At 40.4% G+C, this 25,447-nt stretch overlaps 1 protein-coding gene across 3 annotated transcripts; it reads left to right on the top strand.

Moving 5' to 3' along the window:
• Positions 1-704: 704 nt before the first annotated feature.
• guf1 (GTP binding elongation factor GUF1) lies at positions 705-23,730 on the top strand. Of its 3 annotated transcripts, none has more exons than XM_007892702.2 (17): positions 705-830; positions 5,210-5,321; positions 5,749-5,897; positions 6,328-6,408; positions 7,268-7,345; positions 7,555-7,638; positions 8,402-8,466; positions 8,929-9,132; positions 11,287-11,426; positions 12,508-12,631; positions 15,156-15,288; positions 15,494-15,637; positions 16,634-16,767; positions 18,063-18,164; positions 18,813-18,932; positions 19,890-19,926; positions 23,123-23,730. In XM_007892702.2, exons 1-17 carry the CDS (start codon positions 711-713, stop codon positions 23,258-23,260), a joined length of 1,965 nt encoding a protein of 654 aa, XP_007890893.1. In that variant the 5' UTR covers positions 705-710; the 3' UTR covers positions 23,261-23,730. The 3 variants fall into 3 exon arrangements, with proteins under 3 accessions (XP_007890893.1, XP_042197602.1, XP_042197603.1); XM_042341668.1 differs by having other exon boundaries at positions 740-830; positions 8,995-9,132; XM_042341669.1 differs by lacking the exons at positions 705-830; positions 5,210-5,321; positions 5,749-5,897; ... (3 more) ...; positions 8,402-8,466; positions 8,929-9,132 and adding an exon at positions 10,751-10,773.
• The last annotated feature ends 1,717 nt before the right edge of the window (positions 23,731-25,447 follow it).

The raw sequence follows: 25,447 nt of genomic DNA, 5'->3' as shown, positions 1-25,447 counted from the left end.
TGCTGTGCGCAATTGGCTGCCGCGTTCGCCCACGAATATACAGTCAATTCACTTTACAGTGTGTTCTGTGAAGCGCTTTGGGACGTCCTCCCGACGTGAAAAGCGCTATATCAAATGCAAGGATTATTATTATTATTATTATTAATGTGGCGTTGTAGTACACTCATTGGAAATATTTCCGCGCCGGCCGCGCTCGCGGTCTCTCCAGAGACCGGGCTGACCAAAAAAAAAGGAGCAGTGAGCAGGTGCTGCTGGACATGTCCTGGTCTCTGCGAGTTTCACCCCTCCCCCACACCAGCACCACACCAGCTGCATGGGGCAAGCCCGCACATGCGCATATCCGCTGCTGTTCAGCGAGGGAAAGACTCGGCGCATGTTCAGTGCGCACCCCATTCGCCGCCGTGAAAAAAAATGCAATCACGCGGGAGGGGGGGGGGGGGTGGGGTGGGGAGTCGCGTCTGCTGAGTGAGTGCCCTCTCCATCACCAAGATGGCCGGGCCGCCGCGTGGCTTCAGTCGGCCCTGATCACGTGCTCACCATTCGTCGTGCCATTGGCTGGGGAGGGTTGCCGGGGGGGGGGAGGGGGGGCTGTGACCGTTTGTGATTGCGCTCAGCCCGCGCTCCCGCGCACGCGCACGCCAGTCTGGCGCCGGGGCCGCCGCCGTCCTCTCCTCTCCCTTCCCTTCTCCCCTCCCGCCGCCGCCGCCCTCATGTGGGCCTCGGCCTCTCAGATGCTCTGGAGGCGGTGTCGCTGGTGCGGCGGGTCCCGGGCCGCGGCGAGAGCGTCGATCCGTGGGCTGCAGACAGGAGCGGCCTGTGGGTCCGCGCAGGTCAGTCAGTCTGCCCCCCCCTCCCCCCCCAAGGCCTGTCTGTCTGTCTGTCTGTCTGTCTGGAGCTGGAGACCCCCCACATTAGGATGAGACGTTAAGCTGAGGTCCTGTCTGCCTGTTCAGGTTTAAAGATCCCATGGCACTAATCCACAAGGGAAGAGAGCGTCTCTCGCCTTGCGACCCGGACAACAACAACAACTTGCATTTACACAGCGCTTGACAGTGGTCGGACGGAGCCCGATGCTGACCGGGGGGGACGGGGGGTGGGGGGTGGGGGGCGACCGCAGCCGCGATCGAATCTCCAGGCGGAGGGGTAATAATAATTAATAATAATAATAATCCTTGCATTTGGTATAGCGCTTTTTCACGTCTTCTCGACGTCTCAAAGCGCTTCACAGAATAGACTGTAAATTGAATTGATCGTATATTTGGGGGCGAAACGCGGCGGCCAATTGCGCACAGCGGTGCCCCACGAACAGTCGGGGGTAGAGGAAGAGTTCCAGAGTTTTGGAGTGTCGTGGCTGAAAGCGCAGCCACCAATGGCAGAACAGAGGGCGTGAGGGACATGCAGAAGGCCAGTTGACCAGAGCCTGTGAGTTGGGAGATAAGCAGGTGGGAGCGCCAGGGCATGAAGGGATTTGAAAACAAGTGTGAGAGAGTTGAAATCGATCCGGTCAGCGGTTGGGAGCCGGTGGAGCCTGGCTAGAACTGGTGTGATGGAGGTACGGGGTTTAGTACTGGCGAGTATGCGGACGGCAGAGTTTGGGATCAGCTGGATCCTGTGCATGGGGAGTCTGGCAATGAGAGCATTTGAAAAGTCGAGTCAGGAGGTGACGAGCGCATGTTTCGACTGCATCTGGGATAAGGTATGGTTCGGAGGCGGATAATGTGGAGGTGGAGGAAGGTAGTCCTGGTCAGGGACAAGATGTGAATCCCCCAGATAAAGTTAGACACTCCATGGCTGTTTGTGGAACTTTGTTGTGTCCCCTCCTCTCCACTGTCAGCGGCCGTTCTTTCAGCAACTACGCCCGAGACTCTGGAACTCTCCCTCTGCTTTGCTCCTCCGTACTTATCTGTCTTCAGAAAACCTTCCTCTTCGATCATGCTACAGTCACTTCCCATCTCATCCCAGCTCAGTGTCAGGCTCCAACTCTGTTAAGCTTTCCAAGACACTACCCACCAAGAAGGGTGCCACATAATTGCAAGTGTGTGTAAATTGGCTTCCGTGTTTGTCTGGAAATGCACACTTCATACACTTCATACACTTCATAGTAAATAATCCTTACATTTCGTATGGTGCTTTTCATGTTAGGAGGACGTCTCGACGTGCTTCACAGGATATACTGTAAAGTGAACTAACTGTATATGCCATAGAAGTGACAGCCATGAAGTGAATGAACAATTTTATTTGGGGGATTGTTGGCCAAGACACCAGGATAAACTCCCTTCTCTTTTCAAATAACATGCCATGGAATATTTAACGTCGACCTGAACACGCAGAACTTGGTTTAATGTCTCATCCGACTCCCAACAATGTAGCACAACTCCCAGCACTACATTAGAGTGTCAGTGCTATATGAGGTCAAAGTCCTTTGAGAGGTTCTTTACCAAAAGATGCAAAGTATAAATGCAAGTATTGTTATTATAAACAATATCATCATAATTATTAGTGTCACAGAATATGTGCCCCGGTAACACACGTGGTCCCTGATTCTGCACTGTTAATTGCAGTTTTGAGACACAGAAAATAAAGAGACGAAAGACTTGTTTTTATTTTCATTCTTAAAAAAAGTGATGCTTTTTATACACCCTGGATTGTCGCATAACTGCTTCAGGCAAATTAACATTGCCTTGCTAATTCAGAGATATTTTTACTTTAAAATTTGAAACAATCAACCAAGTGGAGTCCTGTAGCTCAATGGTTAGAGCACTCACTCTGCAAGCGAGAGACCTGAGTTCAATTCCAGGCAAACCTTGGGCAAGTTTCCTTACTCCACACAGAGCCTAATAATAATCCCTCCAAAAGAAAAAGCAATAATAAGTTGGTCATTTTCAATCTACGACTGTTTGTGGGACATTGCTGTGCGCAATTGGCTGCTGCGTTCGCCCACAAATATACAGTCAATTCACTTTACAGTGTGTCCTGTGAAGCGCTTTGGGACGTCCTCCCGACGTGAAAAGCGCTATATCAAATGCAAGGATTATTATTATTATTATTCCAAGCCATCGTTTTAAATGTTGGATGAAACTTGATGCTTGGGAAATGAGAATTAGAGGGATATGAGAGAGTGTATTAGGAAGCTCGTGTCCTGTAGCTCAGTGGTTAAAGCACTCGCCTCACAAGCGAGAGACCTGGATTCAGTTCACGGCAGGGCGAAATATTAGGCAAGTTTCCTTACTCCATACGCCTGTGTTTACCTATCAGTAAGTCGAACCCGGTTGTTAGTTGATAGGCGGATCGCTATTCCAGGAGTAAATTCTTTCAAAAAAATAATAATAAATTGGTCACTTCAATCCATGACTGTTTGTGGGACACTGCTGTGTGCAATTGGCTGATGCGCTTTGCCCACAAAATATACAGTCAATTCACTTTACAGTATATTCTGTGAAGCGCTTGGAGACATCGAAGATACGATAAGGCGCTATATCAAATGCAAGTATTATTATAAACATCAACAATGACTAGTTGGGTTGAATGACCTGTTTCTGTGCAGTTAAACAGTCTATGTAAGATAGAAGTTGACAGAACTGCCCTGTCTTCTAAGATTAAATTTTAAACTGATATTGGGATCCTAGATACAGTACATATACAAAGAGCTCTGCTTTCCCCCTAGCTACGTTTAGGTAGTGCTCTTGAATAACACCTGCACTGTAACTACAACATCAGAAAAAGTTACATTTTCAATCCAAAATGAGAATATCCAGACCAAACATGCAATAATAAATGTAACCGTTAAATATATTTTCACATCTGTCGATTTACATTCTGAAACATGACAAGCAGATGTTTAGGGGAGACATAATTTGTGGGTAGATGTGAGTAAATTACAAAGCGATTTACATACAATCCCACTTTACACCCCAAAATCAGGTATTTGTAATTCTAAGATAGTGTTCGGATGAGATACAGATATTGTATTAAGAGTGGAATATTTCCTCAGCCTCTAAAGGAATGGTGTTACTGAACTTAAAGTAAGCTAGTGAAATTGGAGTGGTTTATCATAGTCATTCTAATAGATTATAGCCTTAAAATTACTCTTTGTGTAACATTATGGTTTTTGAAGGTTTTGGATTGACAGATGAGAATTAATGCATTCCAGGTTTTATGTAATTTGAAGATCAATAATTGTGACATTCTTACGACACGTTAATAGAGAGATAATATACAGTTAATGGCTTGCAGCATTTTTGGGAAGTTAAATAATGCAATAATACAGCAGGTCATTTTCTAATCTTTAATTCTGTAAGAAATATGTTTTCAGGCATTTTTATTTAAACCTGCTAGGTCTATTTGACATTGAAAATTGTGACCTGTGACAAATAATATGGATTTTATAAAATATTAATCAGTTTGAATGTAGTTCCTCTATTATTTGTTTTTTTATATGGCAAATCTTAAGGACATTTGCAGAACTGAAATCAGTTACTTAACAACTTGCACTTATTTAGCACCCTTCATGTGGGGTAGAGTCTTTGAGTGCTTCAGAGATGTAGGCTTCATTTTGTTAAATATAAATTTAAGCACACCAAGCCCTCTTTAGAAATACACATCTCAAGTCCATTTGATTCCTCCTTTCTCTGGTCAGCTGGACCATACTTCTATATTGAGTTTAAAAATACTCAGTTTTTCTCCAATGGGCCTCCTGGGAAATGGGTGTTATGGTGCAATTTGCCCATCCTGGTGACTGACAAAAGGTATGGTAATTAGCTGTATTTGTTATAATACAGTGGTTGGATCCATAAAATCCCGACAACAGCTTGCATTTATGTAGTGTCTCGGTTTGCACTGAACAGCGACTGTCCAAATACATTGGGCTGAGGAGGTGAATGTAGGCAAGGGTGAAGAGGTACGTTTTAGTGAGATAGAGAGGGGTTTAGATAGGGGGAGTTCTAGAGGTTCTTGAAGACTCGGCCACTGATGGTGGTGCGGGGAGTTTGCAATAACCTGAAATTTGCTGGAAGTACCTTGATGGCAACCTGGAAGTTGGCTATTCTAATGCAAAAGCAGGCCTGTACACGGGAAGAACATTAAGAACAAATTAAGAACATTTGCACAATTCTGCTTGATCTTGAATATTAAGACCGGTGGAATTTCGGACCTGCAGTCTTTTTTTGTTTCCTTTTATAAACTTAATTACAACTGTCATGATCCTTTACAGGAAAACTATGACCTTTCTAAATTCCCTGTGGAAAATGTTAGGAATTTCAGCATCATAGCACATGTAGATCATGGAAAAAGTACACTTGCAGATCGACTCCTAGAAATAACAGGTAATGTATCTTTTTACAGTATATCCTACAAACGTTTAATTATAAAAGTTGTCTAGCCGATTTTTAAAGATATAACACACCTGGTTTAAATTTAGCTCTATACATTTTTTTTAACGCTTATCTTTATTGTTCTAGCTTAATTTTTTTAAAAAATGTGCTGTGCTCCTGTTGAATTTCAATAACCTGCAGCTCAGCCTCAACCAAGTAAAAGAAGCATCTGGTTTCAATGCAAAGGCAAATACTGCACACAGATTAGCATAGATAAGTCTAATGCATTCAGCTATTCGTGTGAGAAGTGTAAAATAATCACTTATAGGGATAGTTACTTTACCACTTTACTACATGTGGTTTCACAGTTCCTGTGTTTGGCAGGTGAGCACATCTTGTTGAAGAAAAGCAGTATTTAAATTGTTTTTCACATTTTCAGGAGCTATTGCCAAAACTAAACGCAATAAACAAGTGTTAGATAAACTGCAAGTGGAACGAGAACGAGGGATCACTGTGAAAGCTCAGACTGCAACTCTGTTTTATAGTCATGCAGGAAGAACCTATCTCTTAAATCTCATCGATACACCAGTAAGTTCACAAAGGTACTCACCTCCTTCATGTTATCAACTCTTGAGGACAGAGCTCCTGCCTCCCTTGGCAATGCCTGGTGTGATAATGTGTCACAAATACTACTTCTACATTGTCAGTTTGTCTCTTGAGAGAAGCTGGTGTTTGGAAAAGCCCATAAAGTGAAATGGTTGGGTTTCCTTGTCCTGAATTTTGGAAAACCCCACTTGAATTCTGATGACCCCTTGCTCAGCATCCGAAACTAATAAAATGTTCCATGAACAGGCACATGAACACGTCTTGACATTGTCATGATAATATTGCGGTGATGTAAAAACATTATTTGTGCAGGAAATTCATTAAAAATGGTAGGTTAAGGCTGTTTATTAAAAATTTTATACAGTACAGCAACACATTCTTTAAAACACTTTCAATTCTCTTTCATCAACAGGGTCATGTGGATTTCAGCTATGAAGTTTCACGATCACTGTCTGCATGTCAAGGTGTGTTGTTAATAGTGGATGCAAATGAGGTAATTTGAATAAGTTTATTTTTGACACTTTCTTGCTGGCACTGACCAATCGTAAACTCCCAGTGAAAGAAACACAAGACATATGTTAAACCCACAATGAGTAATGTGTCCACAGCATCATTTTGGTATTCAATGCATTAGCAGCATTAAAATAAACTACTCATACTTAACAAACCAGACAACTTAGCCAGAGCATCTAGCCTTAAAATTTAAAATACGATAATGTAGGATTTTTGAAAATTCTTAATTTTGACTTATAAACTAGTTTCTGGAGATCTTAAAACAAATGGCAGAAAATTGTTTTCCACACTAGTGTTAGGAATGTGATCCCTGAGATCTGGATAGAAAGGAAAAGTAATTATATCCCTTTGAAAGTAATCAATTTTGTTTTAGGAATCATTGTGGTCTGTGAAATGTATTTTATAAACTTTTGTGTCAATAATTTTTATTCAAAGTCTTAGGATCCTTGTTAATTTTTACATTGACATAGAAACGTATTATCTTTCTATCAATTTTCCTTTTCTTCTTACTGTTACCAGGTAAGGATATGGAATATCAGGATTATTCAAATATAATTTTATATCATACTCAGAGAGTTAATGTACTTGAGAGTTGCATTTTTGTAAACTGAATTATTTTTTCTCACCCAATCATACGTTAGTCTATAAATTTCACTTTAATTTTGTACAATATGAGTTTTTATTAGGAAACATTATTCTGATTAAGTTCATCAAATGTTTGCTTTTTTCAGAATGGTTAAAATTACCTTTTTTTAACTTGGCCCATAAATAATCATATTGCAAACAAATTTGTCCTGTGTTGATTTAATTTTTTCTGTTTTAATTGATATTTCTCTTAGGGTATTCAAGCGCAGACTGTGGCAAACTTTTTTCTTGCCTTTGAGTCCCAGTTAATGATAATCCCTGTGATAAACAAGGTAAATATATAAATGGCTTGTTGTGTATGATGTTGATGTTTAACTTGTGAAAGTCTAAATTTTTCTAAGTGTTTTTTCCAACCAAGAATAAGCTAGAGAAAGCAAATAATTCGTTTTCAGTATGGAAAACGTTAAAATAAAAATTAATTTCTTTGCAGATCAGACAGTTTGAGTGATTACTGACAAAATGTTTCTGAATCTTATTGCAGATTGATCTAAAGAATGCTGACCCTGCTAGAGTTGAAAAACAGATTGAAATGGTCTTTGATATTCCTAAGGAGGAATGCATTAGAGTATGAAACTTGCTCTTTTTCCACTTTATTGATTGTTAGTATTGTATGCTGAGTTAATCTGCAGTCAAAATCACATTAGCTTTGACACTACATTTTGAGTCTCCAGAACAACAGTCCTGTTGGAGCCCTGTAGCTCAGTGGTTAGAGCACTCGCTTTGCAAGTGAGAGACCTGAGTTCAATTCCAGGCAGGGCGAAACCTTGGGCAAGTTTCCTTACTCCACACAGAGCCTAATAATAATCCCTCCAAAACCAAAAACAATAATAAAATTGGTCATTTTCAATCCATGACTGTTTGTGGGACATTGCTGTGCGCAATTGGCTGCCGCGTTCGCCCACAAATATACAGTCAATTCACTTTACAGTGTGTTCTGTGAAGCGCTTTGGGACGTCCTCCCGACGTGAAAAGCGCTATATCAAATGCAAGGATTAAATTAAACTAAACAGTGGGAAAATCTACAAAATACACCGTCACTACACTTTGTAATTAATTGTGTTATCGCTTTTAGACGTGCTCCCAACGTGAAAGCTGCTAAAAACAAGTGCAAATGTCATATTACTGTTATAATCAATTGTCATTTCAAAGTGTAGTTCTTTGATTGTGCTTTCGATCTCTTTCCCCTCCCCACCCCCAGCTCAAGGGTCCATCTACCAATGTTAAGATGAGATGTCTTCCTGATGTCAAGGCCGCTATATAAATATGGATCATATTATAGAATTGAAAGCACTTTCTCAGATAGTTACTAACATTTTCTAATTTCACAGATTTCTGCAAAACTAGGAACAAATATAGATGAGGTTTTGAGAGCAGTTGTTGAAAGAATTCCTCCGTAAGTATCTTGCATGCCATTATGTTTCTGAGGTCATTATATTTCTGAGGTTAATTCTACATGAACTGAAATTGGAGCTTGAACTAACCAACAGACATGTTTGTACCAAAGTACCACTGTTGCTGAAGTCACATCCACATTCTGGCCATCTGGGATGATTTCAAATGCACACAAATTAAACACTTTAGTTCTTAAATAGAGCACATTAAAACTCACCTCTGAGTCCTGTCTTAATTGAGCCCTGACTGACATGGTGGAAGTTTTCTCTTTCCATGAGCTGTCAAGGATCCAATGTGAAATTAAGTTGAATTTGATTTTCATCTAGAAGCATTAAGATCTTAGGGTATTTGCCAAAATGTTTCTAGTGCATTAAGTTAAGTTTTGAATATTTAGGTCGTTAATGCCTACTGTAATTAGCAGATGACTATTCATTTCAAAGGATTACAAATCTTTTCATTTTAGACCAAATGCAGGTGCTGCAGACCCACTGAGAGCTTTGGTGTTTGACTCCACCTTTGACCACTACAGGGGAGTCATTGCCAGCATCACACTTTTTGGCGGAAAGCTGCAAAGAGGGGATAAAATCATGTCGTCATACACACAGAAACTATATGAAGTTAATGAAGTTGGAATCCTTAGGCCTGATGAATATCCAGTAGAAAAACTGTAAGAAATTGTTTCTTTACATTAATCTCATTCACAAATGTTGAATCAGTCGTGTGCTACATATTAAATATAACCCCATCTTTTGTCTGGCTTTTTAAGTTAAGAGAAATGTATTTATCTTTATTTTTTAACTACTGTACATTTTGGAAATGGGAACAACAGAAAGGAAAACTTGGTGTGCCAAAAAATGTTTCCAAAGCCCATTTTGGTTGGCCAGTTAAGGCCTAGAATTCTAACAGTTGACTTTGGCAAACTGCTCATCTCTAATATCAGATCATGAGGGTTGCAGTTACAAGAGGGGATTGAGATGAACATGTCTGATGTAGATTTTATATTACAGTGTGGGCTGCTTTGTGAACGATGTATTGATAGGACATCCTCCCAACGTGAAACGCGTTATACAAATGTAATTTTGTTGGTGATAATTGAGCGTTACTCATAGAGCAGACCCAGCTCCTTCCTCTCCCACCACTTCCTTCACGAACCCCTCCAATCGGGTTTCCGAGCCGCCCATAGCACAAAAATAGCCCTGGTCAAAGTGACAAATGACATTCTGTCCATCTGCGACCAGGGCTCCCTCTGCCTCCTCGTCCTTCTTGACCTCTTTGCTGCCTTCAACACCATTGACCACTCTATCCTCCCCTTTCACCTCAACCTTCACGGTTCTGTCCGTGAATGGTTCATATTGTAACACTCACACCGCCTCCACTTCATCTCCACAAACGTTTCTCCTCCAGCCCCCGCACTGTCTCGTGTGGCATTCCTCAGGGCTCTGTCCTTGGTCCCCTCCTCTTCAATATCTATATGCTCCCTCTTGGTGACATCATCCGCAGACATGGGATTAACTTCCACGTGTAATAATAATAATCCTTGCATTTGATATAGCGCTTTTCACGTCTTCTAGACGTCCCAAAGCGCTTCACAGAATATACTGTAAAGTGAATTGACTGTATATTTGTGGGCAAACGCGGCAGCCAATTGCGCACAGCAATGTCCCACAAACAGTCGTAGATTGAAAATGACCAATTTATTATTGTTTTTGTTTTTTGGAGGTTTTATTATTAGGCTCTGTGTGGAGTAAGGAAACTTGCCCAAGGTTTCGCCCTGTGCCTGGAATTGAACTCAGGTCTCTCACTTGTAAAGCGAGTGCTCTAACCACTGAGCTACAGGACTCCACATGTATGCGAATGACACCCAACTATATCTCTCTGCCTCATCTTTGACTCCAGGACAACTGCTGTCCTGACAGACATCAAGTCCTGGATGAGAGTTAACTTTCTTCAGTTGAACGTCAGCAATACCAAGGCTCTCCTGATTGGTTCCTGCCAACATCTCCACACCTCAGGCTCTCACAGCATCAAGATCCAAGGATGCACACTCCACCTTACTGACCCAGTCCGGAACCTTGGCATCTTGTTTGAACCTCAGCTATCCTTTCTACCCCACATCCATGCCATGACCTGCTCTGTCTTCCCCCATCTCCGCAACATTGCCCGGGTCCGCCATTGTCTCACACCTCAGATCATCCAGAACTCTGCAGCCCCTGTCCTTTCCCGCACCGGGCTCTGTGACCCTATCACCCCCATCCTTACCCGACTCCACTGGCTTTCCATCACACAGAGGATACAGTTCAAGATCCAGGTCTGTCCTGCATTCCCTCCGTCTCGCCCCCTCCCTGGCCTCCTTCAAGACCCATCTCGAGTCTTCCAATGTGAAAGGCTTTATACAAATGTAATTTTGTTTTTGTTGTTAAACACCCCAGTTTATTTCACCATAAAAGTGAAGCTTCACTTTATAAGGAGAGGTTGTTTCAGAGTTGGTTTACAAGTATCCAGAGTTAAAGTGGAGTTAAACCTCACATTTGTTCATCTCAAGACCTTCCTCTTTTTACCGTAACTTTGTTTATCTTCTCTCCCCCCCTCGGCTCTTACCCCCAATTTGGGTTGAAGTATGGACTGTCCAGCACCTTGTAACATCCTCCTGATGTGAAAATATTAACTTGTTGTTTCTGATATGCTTCAGTTCACTGAGCACAGTTTTGAAGCTGAAATGACAATAAAAATCATTATTAATTTTAAAGTATTATTTCATGATATAATTGTATCCTCAGTAATCATGGCACATCTTAATATTTGTGATTGTGTTACTGTGTAGGTATGCTGGTCAAGTGGGCTATCTAATAGCTGGAATGAAAGAAGTGAAGGAGGCACAGATTGGAGACACATTTTATTTACAGAATCACCCTGTGGAGCCACTAGCAGGCTTTAAACCTGCTAAGCCAATGGTCTTTGCAGGTAAGAGAACTGGTAAACCAGTCAAATTATAATTACCCAATGGTGTACCTGGGAGAACATATCATTTATTGTTCCTCTAAAAGGTCAAGGTTATTTCTCCATCACATTGCCTACTTTAGTTTAGGTTTTTTTTGTACCATAAAGCAAGCTCATTAATCTTTGAATCACGCTGCTGGGAAATAAATCTTTTAATGCTCTAGTTCTTAACTTATATTTCATCCAGTGTTCTAGTTTAATGCCTGATTAAACTGGGCTTCCTTGGAGACTAGCTGGCTCCAAGGTGACATACATGGCAACAAAATGTTGGAATCAACTCTTGTGGTCTCATGAGTCTGGTTCCTGAGCTGGTCGTGTGCAGTATTTTATGGGACTGTTGATGACAGTCTGGCTCATCAGCAGGACATGGAGTGGCAGACCAGTCACCAGGGGCAGGGATTCTTCCTGCTCAGCTCTTGTTAACCCTGCAAGCCAAAGCCCTAACAGTAGTCCTAGCTGGACAAGCCGTGTTTCATTGGCAAAGTATGCCGTTTTAGCTGATAAAACTCCAGCATAGCTCAACGCATATTCTAGAGTTTCCAAGTCTGGCTCTTAACAATCTGCATCTAATACTCTCCGGAGTTAGGTAAGTGGGATGCATTTCTCAATGAAGAGTGAATGCATTCCATTGCATAAAACATTCAGTCTGGTTTGGATACTCTTAAGCAGAGTATTGGATACTGTTAAGGTTAAGGGATTCTGCATGTGTCAGAAATATGGCTGACCCAAACAAAATGGCACATTAGGTCAGTGATAGAAAATAGTTGAGAGCTAGCAATGAATTAGTAAACTTTTTTCAAAGGTGCTAAATAAATAGCTATAACACTAAATTTAAGAATGCCTCACTGTTATAAACTGTTTTTCTTGCTGCTTAACTGCTAAAATGCTGCAGAGAACAGGATGGTTCCTGCATTGATTTCTTTCACTGGTAATTGTTGGTGTTTGAGTAATAGTTGTTGCTATGAGGCTGCCTCACACTACATTATACTTTATACATCAGTTATTGAAAGCTACTTCAGTCCGCTTTAATGGCTTCATTTCTAAGGGATGTATCCAGTTGACCAGTCTGAGTACAGCAACCTTAGGAAAGCTGTGGAGAAGCTGACACTGAATGACTCCAGTGTGACAGTTCACCGCGACAGCAGTCCAGCCCTGGGAGCTGGCTGGAGGTGAGAGTCAAGACTATTTATTTTAATAACTTTTTTTTGTTAAGCTTCCCACAATTTTATATCGAAATGTTCATGATCTTAAGAGGAAAAGCCAATTGGTCAAATATAATCTAACAGCAAGGAAAGTTCTTTCTGTTTTGATATATTGCTATGGTGCTGTTTGAATATTTTTATTTCCCCAACTGAGCTTTAAATGCAGAAGACTTCCCTGGTATTTGAGCTAGTTAAGGTCCCCATTCCAGCATAGACTCTGAAAGAAACTAAGTGTACTTTGTTTCCTGTTGAATCTTATTGGCAGCGTTTTTGTTTCTTTTGGGGATACAATGTGTGATTACCGTTGTTTTATTCCTGCATCTTTCCTTGAGGTGGAGATATGAGCCAGTGTTTACCCTTGACTCAGCTAAAATTTATGAGATGGATACTTCACCTTATAATAATGAATAAATAATAATCCTTGCATTTGATATAGCGCTTTTCATCTCTTCTTGAACCACAATGAGAGGTAATTGAATCCTTAATGCACCTGGGTGACAGATCAATATCTATAGCGAGTGGGACTCAATCTTGTATCAATAGGGATCCTGTTCAGGTTGTGTGAATTAAGCCTCTGAAATGATGCACTAGTGAATGCTATGCCACTTTTTTTTGCTTTCCTTGAATAATGATAATCCTTACATATAGTACAGCACCTTTCACATTTGTGGAGTCCTGTAGTTCAGTGGTTAGAGCACTCGCTTTGCAAGCGAGAGACCTGAGTTCAATTCCAGGCAGAGGGCGAAACCATGGGCAAGTTTCCTTACTCCATACGCCTAATAATAATCCCTCCAAAACCAAAAACAATTATGAATTGGTCATTTTCAATCTACGACTGTTTGTGGGACATTGCTGTGCGCAATTGGCTGCCGCGTTCGCCCACGAATATACAGTCAATTCACTTTACAGTGTGTTCTGTGAAGCGCTTTGAGACGTCCTCCTGACATGAAAAGCGCTATATCAAATGCAAGGATTATTATTATTATTATTATGAGGATGAAATCACAGGATATATTGTTACGTGGATTGATTTTTTTGTTGGTGAATGCTGCAGCCAATGTGCACACAAATAGCCATAAAGTGAATTTTATTGGGAGATTTTTGGTCAGGACGCCAAGCAAAACTCCCTTCTCTTTTCAAATAGTGCTATGGGATCTTCAATGTTCACCTGAACAGGCAGACAGATCTGATCCTCAGTTTAAAGTCTCATCCAAATGATGACACCTCCCAACAATGCAATGCACCCCAAAACTACAGTGGAGTGTTAGCCTTATCTATACGAATTGAAAGCATTGATTACTGCTATTGTTCTGTAGACCCTGGCAGTACCCTATCCCATGTGGCCATTCTTCAGGAGTGAGATTAACAAGGTTATTTGCCTTTCAGGAGACGAACATCAGGATCAGTGTAATTTTGCTCTTTGCTGACATCCGAGCACATACATGTTACGCTGCAGGGGTCATTCGATGATAATTGGGGACAGAAATTGGCCCTGTTTTAATTTTCTTCTTGTCAAGCATGGAATCACTAACAATGTTCAGTAACAGCATCCAGTGTCGCTTCATTTGCAATTGGCTTACACAGTGCAAACAGGAAACAAATATGGATATTTATGACATTTTTGCTCAGTATTGAGCACATCATGACATTCTCCAAGTCAAGAATTTGAAAATCAATAAAATAATTTTTCAGTTCCTGATTTAAATCTAAAACTGCTGTGATTCAACTTTACTGACACCATAAAGACCTACTGCTTACTTCTTCAAAAATATACCTAAACTGAATTGCAAAAGAAAATTTTAAATTGTGTAGATTATTATTTTTTTAAAAAATCCATCCCATTAATCATATCATTGCGATGTTGTATTTGAATATTTCTCCACACATATTTTCTGGATGTGTATGTGCAGGAAACTCACTGAGCGAGCTGGATGAATAATTCATTCATAGATGTGCACAGCATTTCAGTGTTCTATATTTTCCTTTACAACAGCATCTACATTACAGAATTATGGGTTACAGGGCAATTTCAGGACAAAGCCTGTGAGTTAATAACTCACAGGGTTATTAGTGACTGAAACAGGTTACCCGGAAGGGTGGTTGGGACTAGGACGCCCTTTTTAAAAGAAGAAACGCTTGATGCTGTAACAGAACAGTAGGATGGGTATTCTGGAAAAATGAGATCAAATTGTCTTGAAGAGTCTCCATGCAAACCTCCCTTGTGATTTTTTGAACACAAGCATGGTATCCTAATATTTCAATTCAAATGATGGATAATTTTAAAAATTCACTGAAAAGGCAACTCCTCCATTCCACAAAGCTGTCTTTATAGTAGAAGTGTTTGTGCAAGTAATTTCTTTCCTTCCCCTCAAAGGACATATTAATGCAAAATATTATGTTTATATGAAAATGAGTTGCAGTTTGCTACAGGGCAGAAGTTAAATTGTTTGAAAGATAAAGCAACTGATTAATACGTGCATCTTGTTCCCAGGTTGGGGTTTCTGGGGCTTCTCCACATGGAAGTATTCAATCAACGTTTAGAACAAGAGTACAATGCTTCTGTCATTATGACTGCTCCTACTGTTCCCTACAAGGCTCTTCTGTCATCCAGCAAGTTAATCAAGGTAATGACATTCTTTCAATTAACAAATCAGTGGTGTGTTAAGTTTTATCTTTACCAGTATTGCATTTAGAGTCTGAATCTTAAGTTGCATTCTAAATATAGTACTGCTACATTGCTTTTTTCCTGCACTTCAAATCTTTCAGCAAAATAGTTTTTGCTTTTTTAAATTTCACATAATATATAATATTTCTATTTGGTTCTCTCAGGAATTTGGAAATGAGACGATTACAATTTTAAATCCATGCAATTTTCCTGATAAATCACACGTTTCAGAATATTTGGAGCCAATGGTCACAGGTACTATCCTGACTCCTGACGACTACATTGGGAAAATAATGTCTCTGTGCCAGGTATGTTTAAACATCTGGACGCATTTGTCTACTTTTACAACTTCGACACACATTGAAATAGTTTAGAAACATCAAATGGTTCAAGTTATATAATTGATTGTCAGCAGATTAAAATACTGAATTGTGTTGCTATGACATTCAGTGGTAGACTTCAGTGGAGACCAGCAAAATAATTCTTATTAGGGATATTCATTTGGAGTTTTGTTTTCAGTAGGATCGTTTCAAATGAAGCTGTATAGAAAAGGTTAGTTGTAACAAGGAGATTAAGTATTATTTTGCTTAATACTGTTTCTTCTGTTTTTATTATGAGGGTGGATTATAGAACATTTGCTACAAAGTGTTAATTTGACACCAACTGAGGATTCCACTACTAAAGAAAATAGATTAGATATTTTGGAATTAAGGATAGATGTTTAAAAAATAGAGGGATTAGGGGATATGGGGATAGCGCAGGTAATTAGAGTTAGGTCTGAAGATCAGCCATGATCTTATCGAATGGCGGGGCAGGCTCGAGGGGCCGAATTGCCTACTCCTGCTCCTAATTCTTATGTTCTTATATAATGGGGTGTGGATAAAGCATAAAGATTAAAAGTATAAATTTGGATAATCAAATGGTAGAAGAGGTTTGATTTGCCAAATGTATTTATTTGTTTCTAATATTACATTTATTAAACATTTCTGTGATTCAGACATGTGCTGATCAATAATTTTAACAAGCATGAGGAACAATAAAATAATTTAAAAATAGTTTATTAAGTAATATCTCGGGATTGAAAATAATATCGAGATAACAATATATTTTGGGATACAACATGTCATGCGACTGCCAGGATGATGGAAAGCGAACTAGAAGGACCTTTGTCTTCTTTCGACTAGCAAATTCATATGTGCTTAATTTCATGCAGAATGGCCCTGATGATTGGAGGTATTTTTAATGTTATATTATTGGTAGCTTTTAAAAGTACTGAGAGTCTGTTACTGAACTCCGTCTCTTAGAGTCGAAGAGGAGTTCAAAAGAGCCTGGTTTACATCGATGATCACAGAGTTATGATGCAGTACCTTTTTCCTCTGAATGAAATTGTGGTGGACTTTTATGATGGTCTAAAATCGCTTTCTTCAGGGTATGCCAGGTATGAATATCTGCTGTGTCCCTTTTCCGTATATAAAGTGGAAATATAAAATCCTTTCTGGTTCTTTTTACTATATTAGAATGACCATAATTACCAACTTGTATCCAACTAAAGGCCAGTGTAAATAATTTAATACAGCTAGGCATCAGCCAGCTCATTTTGTAGCACCTCTAGCCTCTGAGGCTTGTGCGTTCAAACCTCATGTAAGTACTGTAAGTGGTGATTAAAGAGCTTTTGGAATCATTCAAAAAGAAAAGGGAGTTTCTCCCAGTGTCATTGGTCAACAATCCTCTAGATAAAATTGACTTCATGACTGTTTGTGGGACATTACTGTGCGGAAATTCGCTGATGCATTCACCTACAAATATACAGTCACTACACTTCAAGGTAATCCTGTAAATGCTTTGAGACATTTTGATGACTTGATGAGGCAAATGCAAGGATGATTATTATTATTACTAAGTGGAGTTCATAGTGACCATTTTAGCACGTTGTACTTTTACTAAATGACCTTATAGTCCATCTGAATTGTATTTTGTTTAATAGTGAGTCCCATTCAGTGATGTATTGCAATGAAAGTCCTTTCAATATCTACGATACATGCTAACTATCAGTCAAATGTAAACTCAATAGACTTATTATCACTTGTAGAATTATTTTCACATTTCATCAATGGCAGGAGTGCATTGGTAGCTAGTGTTCATCCTGATAGCCACTGTTTGCGAATATAAACACCCAATCTCATAGTTAGCTGATCTCAGGTGGGACAGCACTAGGAGTGGCACATTTGCCCCCACAGTCAAATTAACCACTAATATTCTCTTTTGAAGATCAAACTTAAATTGTCCTTACTTGGTAATTTGCTCCAGGTCAAATCTGGAGTGCCTGAACTGTACAGAAAAGGTAATGGTTCACATTATGAAATACCTTGTTGAAAACAGCACATTTCCTTTAGGATTCTGTGGTCCAGGCACAGTTAAATTAATTAAAAAATTGAGACATGCATTTTTTGTGACTGCTGCTCTACTCCCATCCACCCTGAAACAACTTGCTTCAGGTTACAAAAGCACTGCTGTACTAATGTTAAAATGTTGTCATTATTTTTCAGCAAAATGCACAATGTCAAAGTTGAAACTATAAAGTGGTGTTATATCTTTCAAAAATAAGTAGCATTTAAGTAATTATCATGCATATATACTTGTCCAGTGTCTTTTTATAATGTTTGGGCATCTCCTGACGTGAAAAGCGCTATATCAAATGCAAGGATTATTATTATTATTATTATCTTCTTGCAGTTTTGACTATGAGGATGCAGGACACCAGGCAGCTGATCTGGTGAAGATGGATATTTACTTAAATGGACATTCTGTGGAGGAACTGACAACCATTGTGCACAGGTTTGACACTGAAACAAAGTAGCTTCAAATGCACTTACAAGACTTATAAGAGGATCAAAAAGCAAAATACCCCAATTCTTCTTTTGTTCAATTATCTACCCGTTCAAAACCATTATATTTTCTGTATTTAACCATCAATTCTAAATGCATGTAGAAACTGATAAGGTTGTCAATCAAATCACTGGGCCTCCAGTTAGAAGGAAGAATGATGTTATTTAAAGCTGTGTACATTTAAAAGAAATAAAATATCTTTAGAACATTTGTTATTTTCTCCCTTTGTAGTTATCTAGCCACTACATTTTGTTGTTGTTCTTCCTGATCCGAATGCTCTGTCTGAGATAGACAATGTTAAATATATGGTATTGCTGACTCAGCTGATTATCTTAAAAAGTCAATTCAAAATGTCTCTTAAAATCGCACCATTCTCAATAAAACAAGGAATAAATGAGGTGTCAAGCGGCCATGTAACTCTTGAGAACCTATTTTGTAGATCTCGTGCACCGTGAAGTTGCTTTTACAATAAACATGTATTAAAATAGCTATGAAGAAATTGTAATATTTGTATTTGGACTATATTTGTATTTTAATTGAGTGGGAATGTTCAAAAAATGAGTTTGAGAATGATGTTATTACTTATTTTTTTGGCAGGGAGAAGGCCTATTCTGCTGGTAAAGCAATAGCTGAGCGTTTGAAAGACTCAATACCTCGACAGCTTTTTGAAATAGCCATCCAAGCAGCTATTGGCAGTAAAATTATAGCAAGAGAAAAGCAAGTATCAGATTGACTCACTGCTCTATGACTTTATTTATCCTTGTTGTTTTCTAACTAGTAACATGGTCCATCTAAGGGTGGGCAGTAGGGAGGAGGGCTCTTGTCAGTCTTTCCCCCAATTCAACTCTGTGTCGCTTCTCTCATTGTCCCAAGTTATTCTGGGGTCCCCAAGGCTTGGCTCTTGCCAACCTGAGCCTAAGACTTTCCGGAATTATGAAAGCAGGATGCATCTCTTCAGGGGGAGTGTGTGTATTGCATTCCAACAATCTATCTCTGGGATGTCCATGTGTAGGTGGGATGCATGGATATTTCAGCTTGACCTGGATACTCTTAAGCATGGTGATGAGTTTCCACATATGTCAGACACCCAGCTGACCACAAAAAAAACCTCTTCTGTTTTAACCCTGTCCCCCCAAAAAATTGCCTCTTACATTCACACTCCTATCTGTTCTCACTCACTTCTCTCACTTTGCACTCACATACTCTTCCCTCTTGTACACTCACGGTTCTCTGTGTCTCTCATGTCTGTGGGATCCATTTCACACTCAGAAATGGGCAAAGGAGATGGTTGCTGGCATAGAAGGAGGAGGAGCTGGTGGTTCTTTTCGGCTTCTTGATAATCAAGGATGGATGGATGTTACAAATTCAATATGTGTACTGAATAATTGTATGAAGTGAAAAGTGTCAAAATGCATTCTTAATCTCACAGCCCACAAGTCAATCTCAGATACAGTAATTGCTATTTACATTGAACGACTTACCTATAGTGGGTACTTGAATGTACATAACTTCGTTAAACTGAAACTCAAGTTTGTTTTCTTCAAACATTCATAAATGACAAGAACTTTGCTCTCACTGTTTCACCTCACAAAAGACTGAATTGTATTATTTTGTGACTAATTTCTACATGTTCCATACATATCAGAGCCCTTATTGAATATTGTTTTTTTTCAGCATTAAAGCAATGAGGAAAAACGTACTGGCAAAATGTGTAAGTACATTGATTTTCTTTTTGTGTAAATAATTTTAAATGCAGTGTTTTTTCTGAACAGGAAAAAGTACCTCCTTAGAACATTATTCTTTCAAAGTGATGAGATCCATAGCACAATTTACATGTAAATGGCTGTGCATACTCAAAATGGGAAACCCATCTAAGACAAATTTTTGAATTATTTTAAGATGAGAAAAGTAAGACCGCATTTTAAAAATTATGATCAGTAAATTTCAACGTAACTAGTGTTGTATACCATTGATCAATCTGAACAATGTAGTCTGTTCGCCTGGTCTACCATCTTTGATTTGGCAAAGTGGGACTGAACCAGCCAGATGCCAGAATGAATGTGTTGTGTGTTGAATTCCTCCCCCCTGCGATGATAGTCCAGAAACTTGGTACAGTGATGAATATCGTGCCTCAGTGTAAAACATAAAGCTGAACGTGATGGTGGGGAGTTGATGATCGTCACTCATTGACTCTCTTGCCACCTTACTATGGAACACAGTGGTGGGGCTTGGGAAAGCTCACTGACTGTTAGTGTGGGAACCAAAATATATTACCAAAGTTGTATACTGAATACTGTATTTTTAATAGACTTGTGATATACAGTGAATTTTGTTTTATTGCATTGAGTTCAGAGCATCAAACTTGTGGAATATCAATATGAGGTTTATCCATGGCTCCCATTATTATGAGGAATTGGGCTGGAGCAACTTGCATTGATAAATAGGCTTTAGAAGAGCAAATTGAGCATCTTTAAATGTCAACCTACCACACAATTATCTGGAAATGACACATGAGGTGTGCAAATCTATGTTAATGTAGATAAAGATACCAGAAAGTAAACCATGTTTTATCATTGGTTTCTGGGAATTTGGATATTGTTTGATAATATTTGGGAATAGGCTTAACAGTAAAAAAGAAGTTTAAGAATGAGTACAACCATTTAAACTGGTTTATTTGAAAGTACTACAAGCGTGCTTGCTCTCACTGTATTTTGATGGCTGCATTTCATAAAAATTCCACAGGATGGCACAAATACTGTTTATTTTAAGGTATCATGATAGCTAATTCATCATTTACCCTCGAGTCAGTTAAAGGATTATAAAATTAAAAATATAATAATAATAATCCTTGCATTTGATATAGCGCTTTTCACATCTTCTAGACGTCCCAAAGAGCTTCACAGAATATACTGTAAAGTGAATTGACTGTATATTTGTGGGCGAACGCGGCAGCCAATTGCACACAGCAGTGTCCCACAAACAGTCATGGATTGAAAATGACCAATTTATTATTGTTTTTGGTTTTTTTGGAGGGATTATTATGGATTATTTGGGGATAAACATTTTAAAATGACTTTACATAATCACAAGCTACAAATAATGATTGAATTGCTACATTTTTTAATATCCATTGTAAACATTATTTAATGGCTTTTAAATTTACAGATAGTTCTGAAATGTTCACAATGTCATTTATTTTTAATGTAGTTTAACCTTTATCCACCTTGTAAAGAGCACTACTATGTGCTCTATATGCGTATATTAACGGTAAACCCTTTCACAACCACAAAGAAGTTTAGTTGCAATGTGTGTTCTGTCATATTAAAGTGCTGATGTTAACTAGACTTGAGTTGCCACCCTCTTCCTGTTTCATGTGTAAGAATGTGACATGAATTGACAGGTGAATTCATATTTGATATTGTTCACTCTAAACGGTTTGCCCAGGAATTTTACTATTTTACTATGCTGTAACTAAGGGAGTTCAACAACAACAACAAAATTACATTTATAGAGCACCTTTCACGTCGGGAGGACGTCCCAAAGCGCTGAACAGTCAGGTGTTGGGGCCCGAGCACTGGCGAGGGTGGGAGTGATGGGGTCACGGAGCCTGGTGCGTGAGAGTACACGAGCTGCAGAGTTTTGGATGATCTGCAGCTTGTGAAGGGAAGAGTTGGGAAGGCCGATGAGGAGGGAGTTCCCGTAATCAGGTGACGAATGCATGGGTGAGGGTTTTGGCAGCCTGAGGGGTGAGGCAGTGGTGGAGTCTGGCAATGTTGAGGAGGTGGTGGTAGGCAGTGCCGGTCATGGCGCGGATGTGGGGGAGAAAGGACAGTTCAGGGTCAAACAAGTTACAAGTTAGTGAGGTTGAGTCTGTAGCCATGGAGGCTGATGCTGCCAGCGCCTGAGGTGCGGAGGTTCTGGCGCGAGCCAATCAGGAGGGCCTCGGTCTTGCTGACGTTGAGTTGGAGAAAGTTGGCCTGCGTCCAGGACTTGATGTTGGACAGGCAATCAGTCAGGACTGCAGTAGTCCTGGAGTTGAGGGTGGAGGCAGAGAGGTAGATTTGGGTGTCATCTGAGTACATGTGGAAATTTGCCCCATGTCTGCAGGTGATGTCACCAAGGGGGAGCATGTAGAGGGTGAAGAGGAGGGGACCGAGGACAGAGCCTTGAGGAACACCGCACGAGACAGTGCGGGGGCTGGAGGAGAAGCCATTTGCTGAGACGAAGTGGAGGCGGTGTGAAAGATAGGACCTGAACCAGTCAAGGACAGAACCTTGAAGGTTGAGGTGGGAGGAGAGGCGGTGGAGGAGGACTGAGTGGTCCACAGTGTCAAAGGCGGCTTAGAGGTCGAGGAGGACGAGGAGGCAGAGGGAGCCCTGGTCACATACCGTCAGGATGTCGTTTGTGACCTTGACCAGAGCAGTTTCCGTGCTGTAGGCAGCACGGAAACCCAATTGGAGGGGTTCATGAAGAGAGTGAGAGGAGAGGAAAGAGCGAAGCTGGGAGGCAACGGCTCTCAAGGACCTTGGATAGGAAGGGGAGATTTGAGATGGGCTGGTAGCTGGATAGCTTTGCCGGGTCGAGGGAAGGTTTCTTCAAGGTGGGGGTGATAGTGGCTGTTTTGAGGGGGGAAGGAACAGTGCCAGATGACAGGGAGAGGTTAATGACAGCATGGAAACCCGTGGACAGCAAAGAAACCCGATTGGAGGGGTTCATGGAGAGAGTGAGAGGAGAGGAAAAAGTGAAGCTGGGAGGCATCAGTTCCTGATGTTATCACTGTGTAAAGTGCATCTCATACAGTAATAAGCTCCAATATCCCCCCTATCTCTCCCAAAGTAACCACAAAAAATAGTTATTCTTAGTATCATATTTTTAAAAGCTTCACTTCAGTCTGTATTTATTTCCAGTATGGTGGGGACATAACCCGTAAAATGAAGCTTCTGAAAAGACAAGCTGAAGGAAAGAAGAGGATGAGGAAGATTGGTAATGTGGAAGTGCCAAAGGATGCCTTCATAAAGATATTGAAGAGGGAAAAAGACAAGTAAGACAAAACTATGTACACTTCTGATGAGGTGCATAGACTGGAAGTCTCTAAAGTGCACACATTTCTGATATGAGTATTCCAAGTTATGGTCCACAATGCAGATCATGTAATACAATAAATATGATTGCACTGAGTGGCTGAAAATGACAATTACTGTTGAAGAGGACACTTTCCTAAATATATTTGCTTTGAATAATCCACTGAAATGGAATTGGAATCATGTCAGAGACAGACAGGATGAATCAATAAGGATTTCATCAATCTTACTTAACCAAGAGTATCTCATGACATTATGTCCAGAGAGAATTGAAGAGAGACAACATTGGGATCAAGAAAGAATCTCAAAGATGCTCTAATTTAAACGGACTGAGAAAATCACTGTTAACCAGTTTGTTATGTTCCATAACATCCTTAGCAATTGTATATTTTAATATATTTGACTGTAAATAAATGAGGTTTTTATTCTAATAATTTGCTGTTACGTGCTATAATATCTGTCTTGTGAAAGATTTTGTAGCATGTGTATATAATATATATATATACACACACACACACCCCTAGTAGCGGAAAAACTATTGCTTCATTTCTGAGCCAACAACAATTTGCATTTATGGAGCACCTTTCACGCAGGATAGTGTGGTACAGTGGTGGGGTTGGACCCCAAGCATGTGGGAGGGGGAGGGAGAGGTGACCATTGACGCATTTGAAGAGATAGTCTTAAGGTGAATTTAAAGATAGATATAAGGGGGTGAGGTGGAGGCATTAAGACAGGGAGTTCCAGAGGTTAGGGCACCGTTTTTTTGAAGGCACAACAACAACAACAAGATTCCATTTATAGAGCGCCTTTCACGTGGGGAGGACGTCCCAAAGCGCTGGACAGTTGGGTCAGGACCCGAGCAGGGGGAAATGGTCAGGGTGAGGGGAGGGAAGGGAGGAAGCGAGGAGGGGGGACATGGTCAGGGTGAGGGAGGGAAGGGAGGGAGCGAGGAGGGGGGAAATGGTCAGGGTGAGGGGAGGGAAGGGAGGGGGTGAGGAGGGGGTAGAGAGTCGAGAGGAGCTGAAGGCACAGTCAAAGAGAAAGGTCTTGAGACCGGCCTTGAAGGAGGAAAGGGAGGAAGCACCAATGGTGATGTGCAAGATTCAAGGGCAAAAAAAATGTGTTCCTATGGGTCAGAAGGGTTTGCTTAATGGATCAGCTTGAAAACCAGAGGAGAAACAATACTCTTTATATTACTTATACATATGATATATTACTATGGAATATGGTAACCTTCTTTGATGCAACAATCAATAACAAGAGTTTTACAACAGTAACAAATTATACTTGTATCGCGTCCTTCACATCGGAAGGACATCCCAGGGTGCTGGACAGTCAGGGTTTTTTGGACCCGAGCTGGGAGTTGAGGTCAGGAGGGGTGGAAGGCGGTGGGATGGGTGGGAGGGTGGCCGAAAGCACGGTCGAAGAGGAAGGTCTTTAGACAGGAATTGGAAGGAGGCGAGAGGCGGAGGGAATGCGGGATAGAGTTCCAGAGCTTGGGGGCAGAGATGCTGAGCGCCCCATCACCAGTGCTGGGGCAGGAAGTGCGGGGGATCTGAAGCAGGTCGGTGTCCGCCGAGGAGAGGGAGCGAGCAAGCTAATATGTGTTCAGGAGGTCGGAGAGTTAGGGGGGAGCAAGACCGTAGAGAGCTTTGAAGGTGAGAACGAGGGTTTCTCTGAGTGATGGGGAACCAGTGAAGCTAGGCAAGAACGGGAGTGATAGGTTCACATTTATTGGTTTACATTTATATTGTGCCTTTCACGTCGGCAGAACTTCTCAGGCGGCTGGGAGTCTGAGCCTGGAGTGATAAAAAGTGCAGTCAAAATGAAAGGTCACAAGGTGAGCAATCATTATTTGAATGCGAAGAAAAAAAAAATTCCACAACCGTTACAGTTTAAGCATACTAATGATGATTTGTCATTTTCTCTCACAAGAAAGTATTCAAGTGAAAATTTAATGCAATTGTGGAAAATAATACAGCAGTACCAAGAACAATTTTCTTCATGGTAGAATAACAGCCATCATTATTTAAATAGCTGCTAAAGAAGAATTATAATTAGGTTCTTTAGCTGATAATGGACTGTGAATTCATACTGAAGTATAGATCGCTAATAGTGAGAAGGAAATTACTATTACAGTTAAACACTAAA

The sequence above is a fragment of the Callorhinchus milii genome, unplaced genomic scaffold, assembly GCF_018977255.1.
Source record: "Callorhinchus milii isolate IMCB2004 unplaced genomic scaffold, IMCB_Cmil_1.0 Scaffold1, whole genome shotgun sequence".
In the NCBI taxonomy this organism is placed as follows: Eukaryota; Metazoa; Chordata; class Chondrichthyes; order Chimaeriformes; family Callorhinchidae; genus Callorhinchus; species Callorhinchus milii.
The sequence above is the reverse complement of the archived record's forward strand: the minus strand, read 5'-3'. Positions and strand labels throughout refer to the sequence as shown.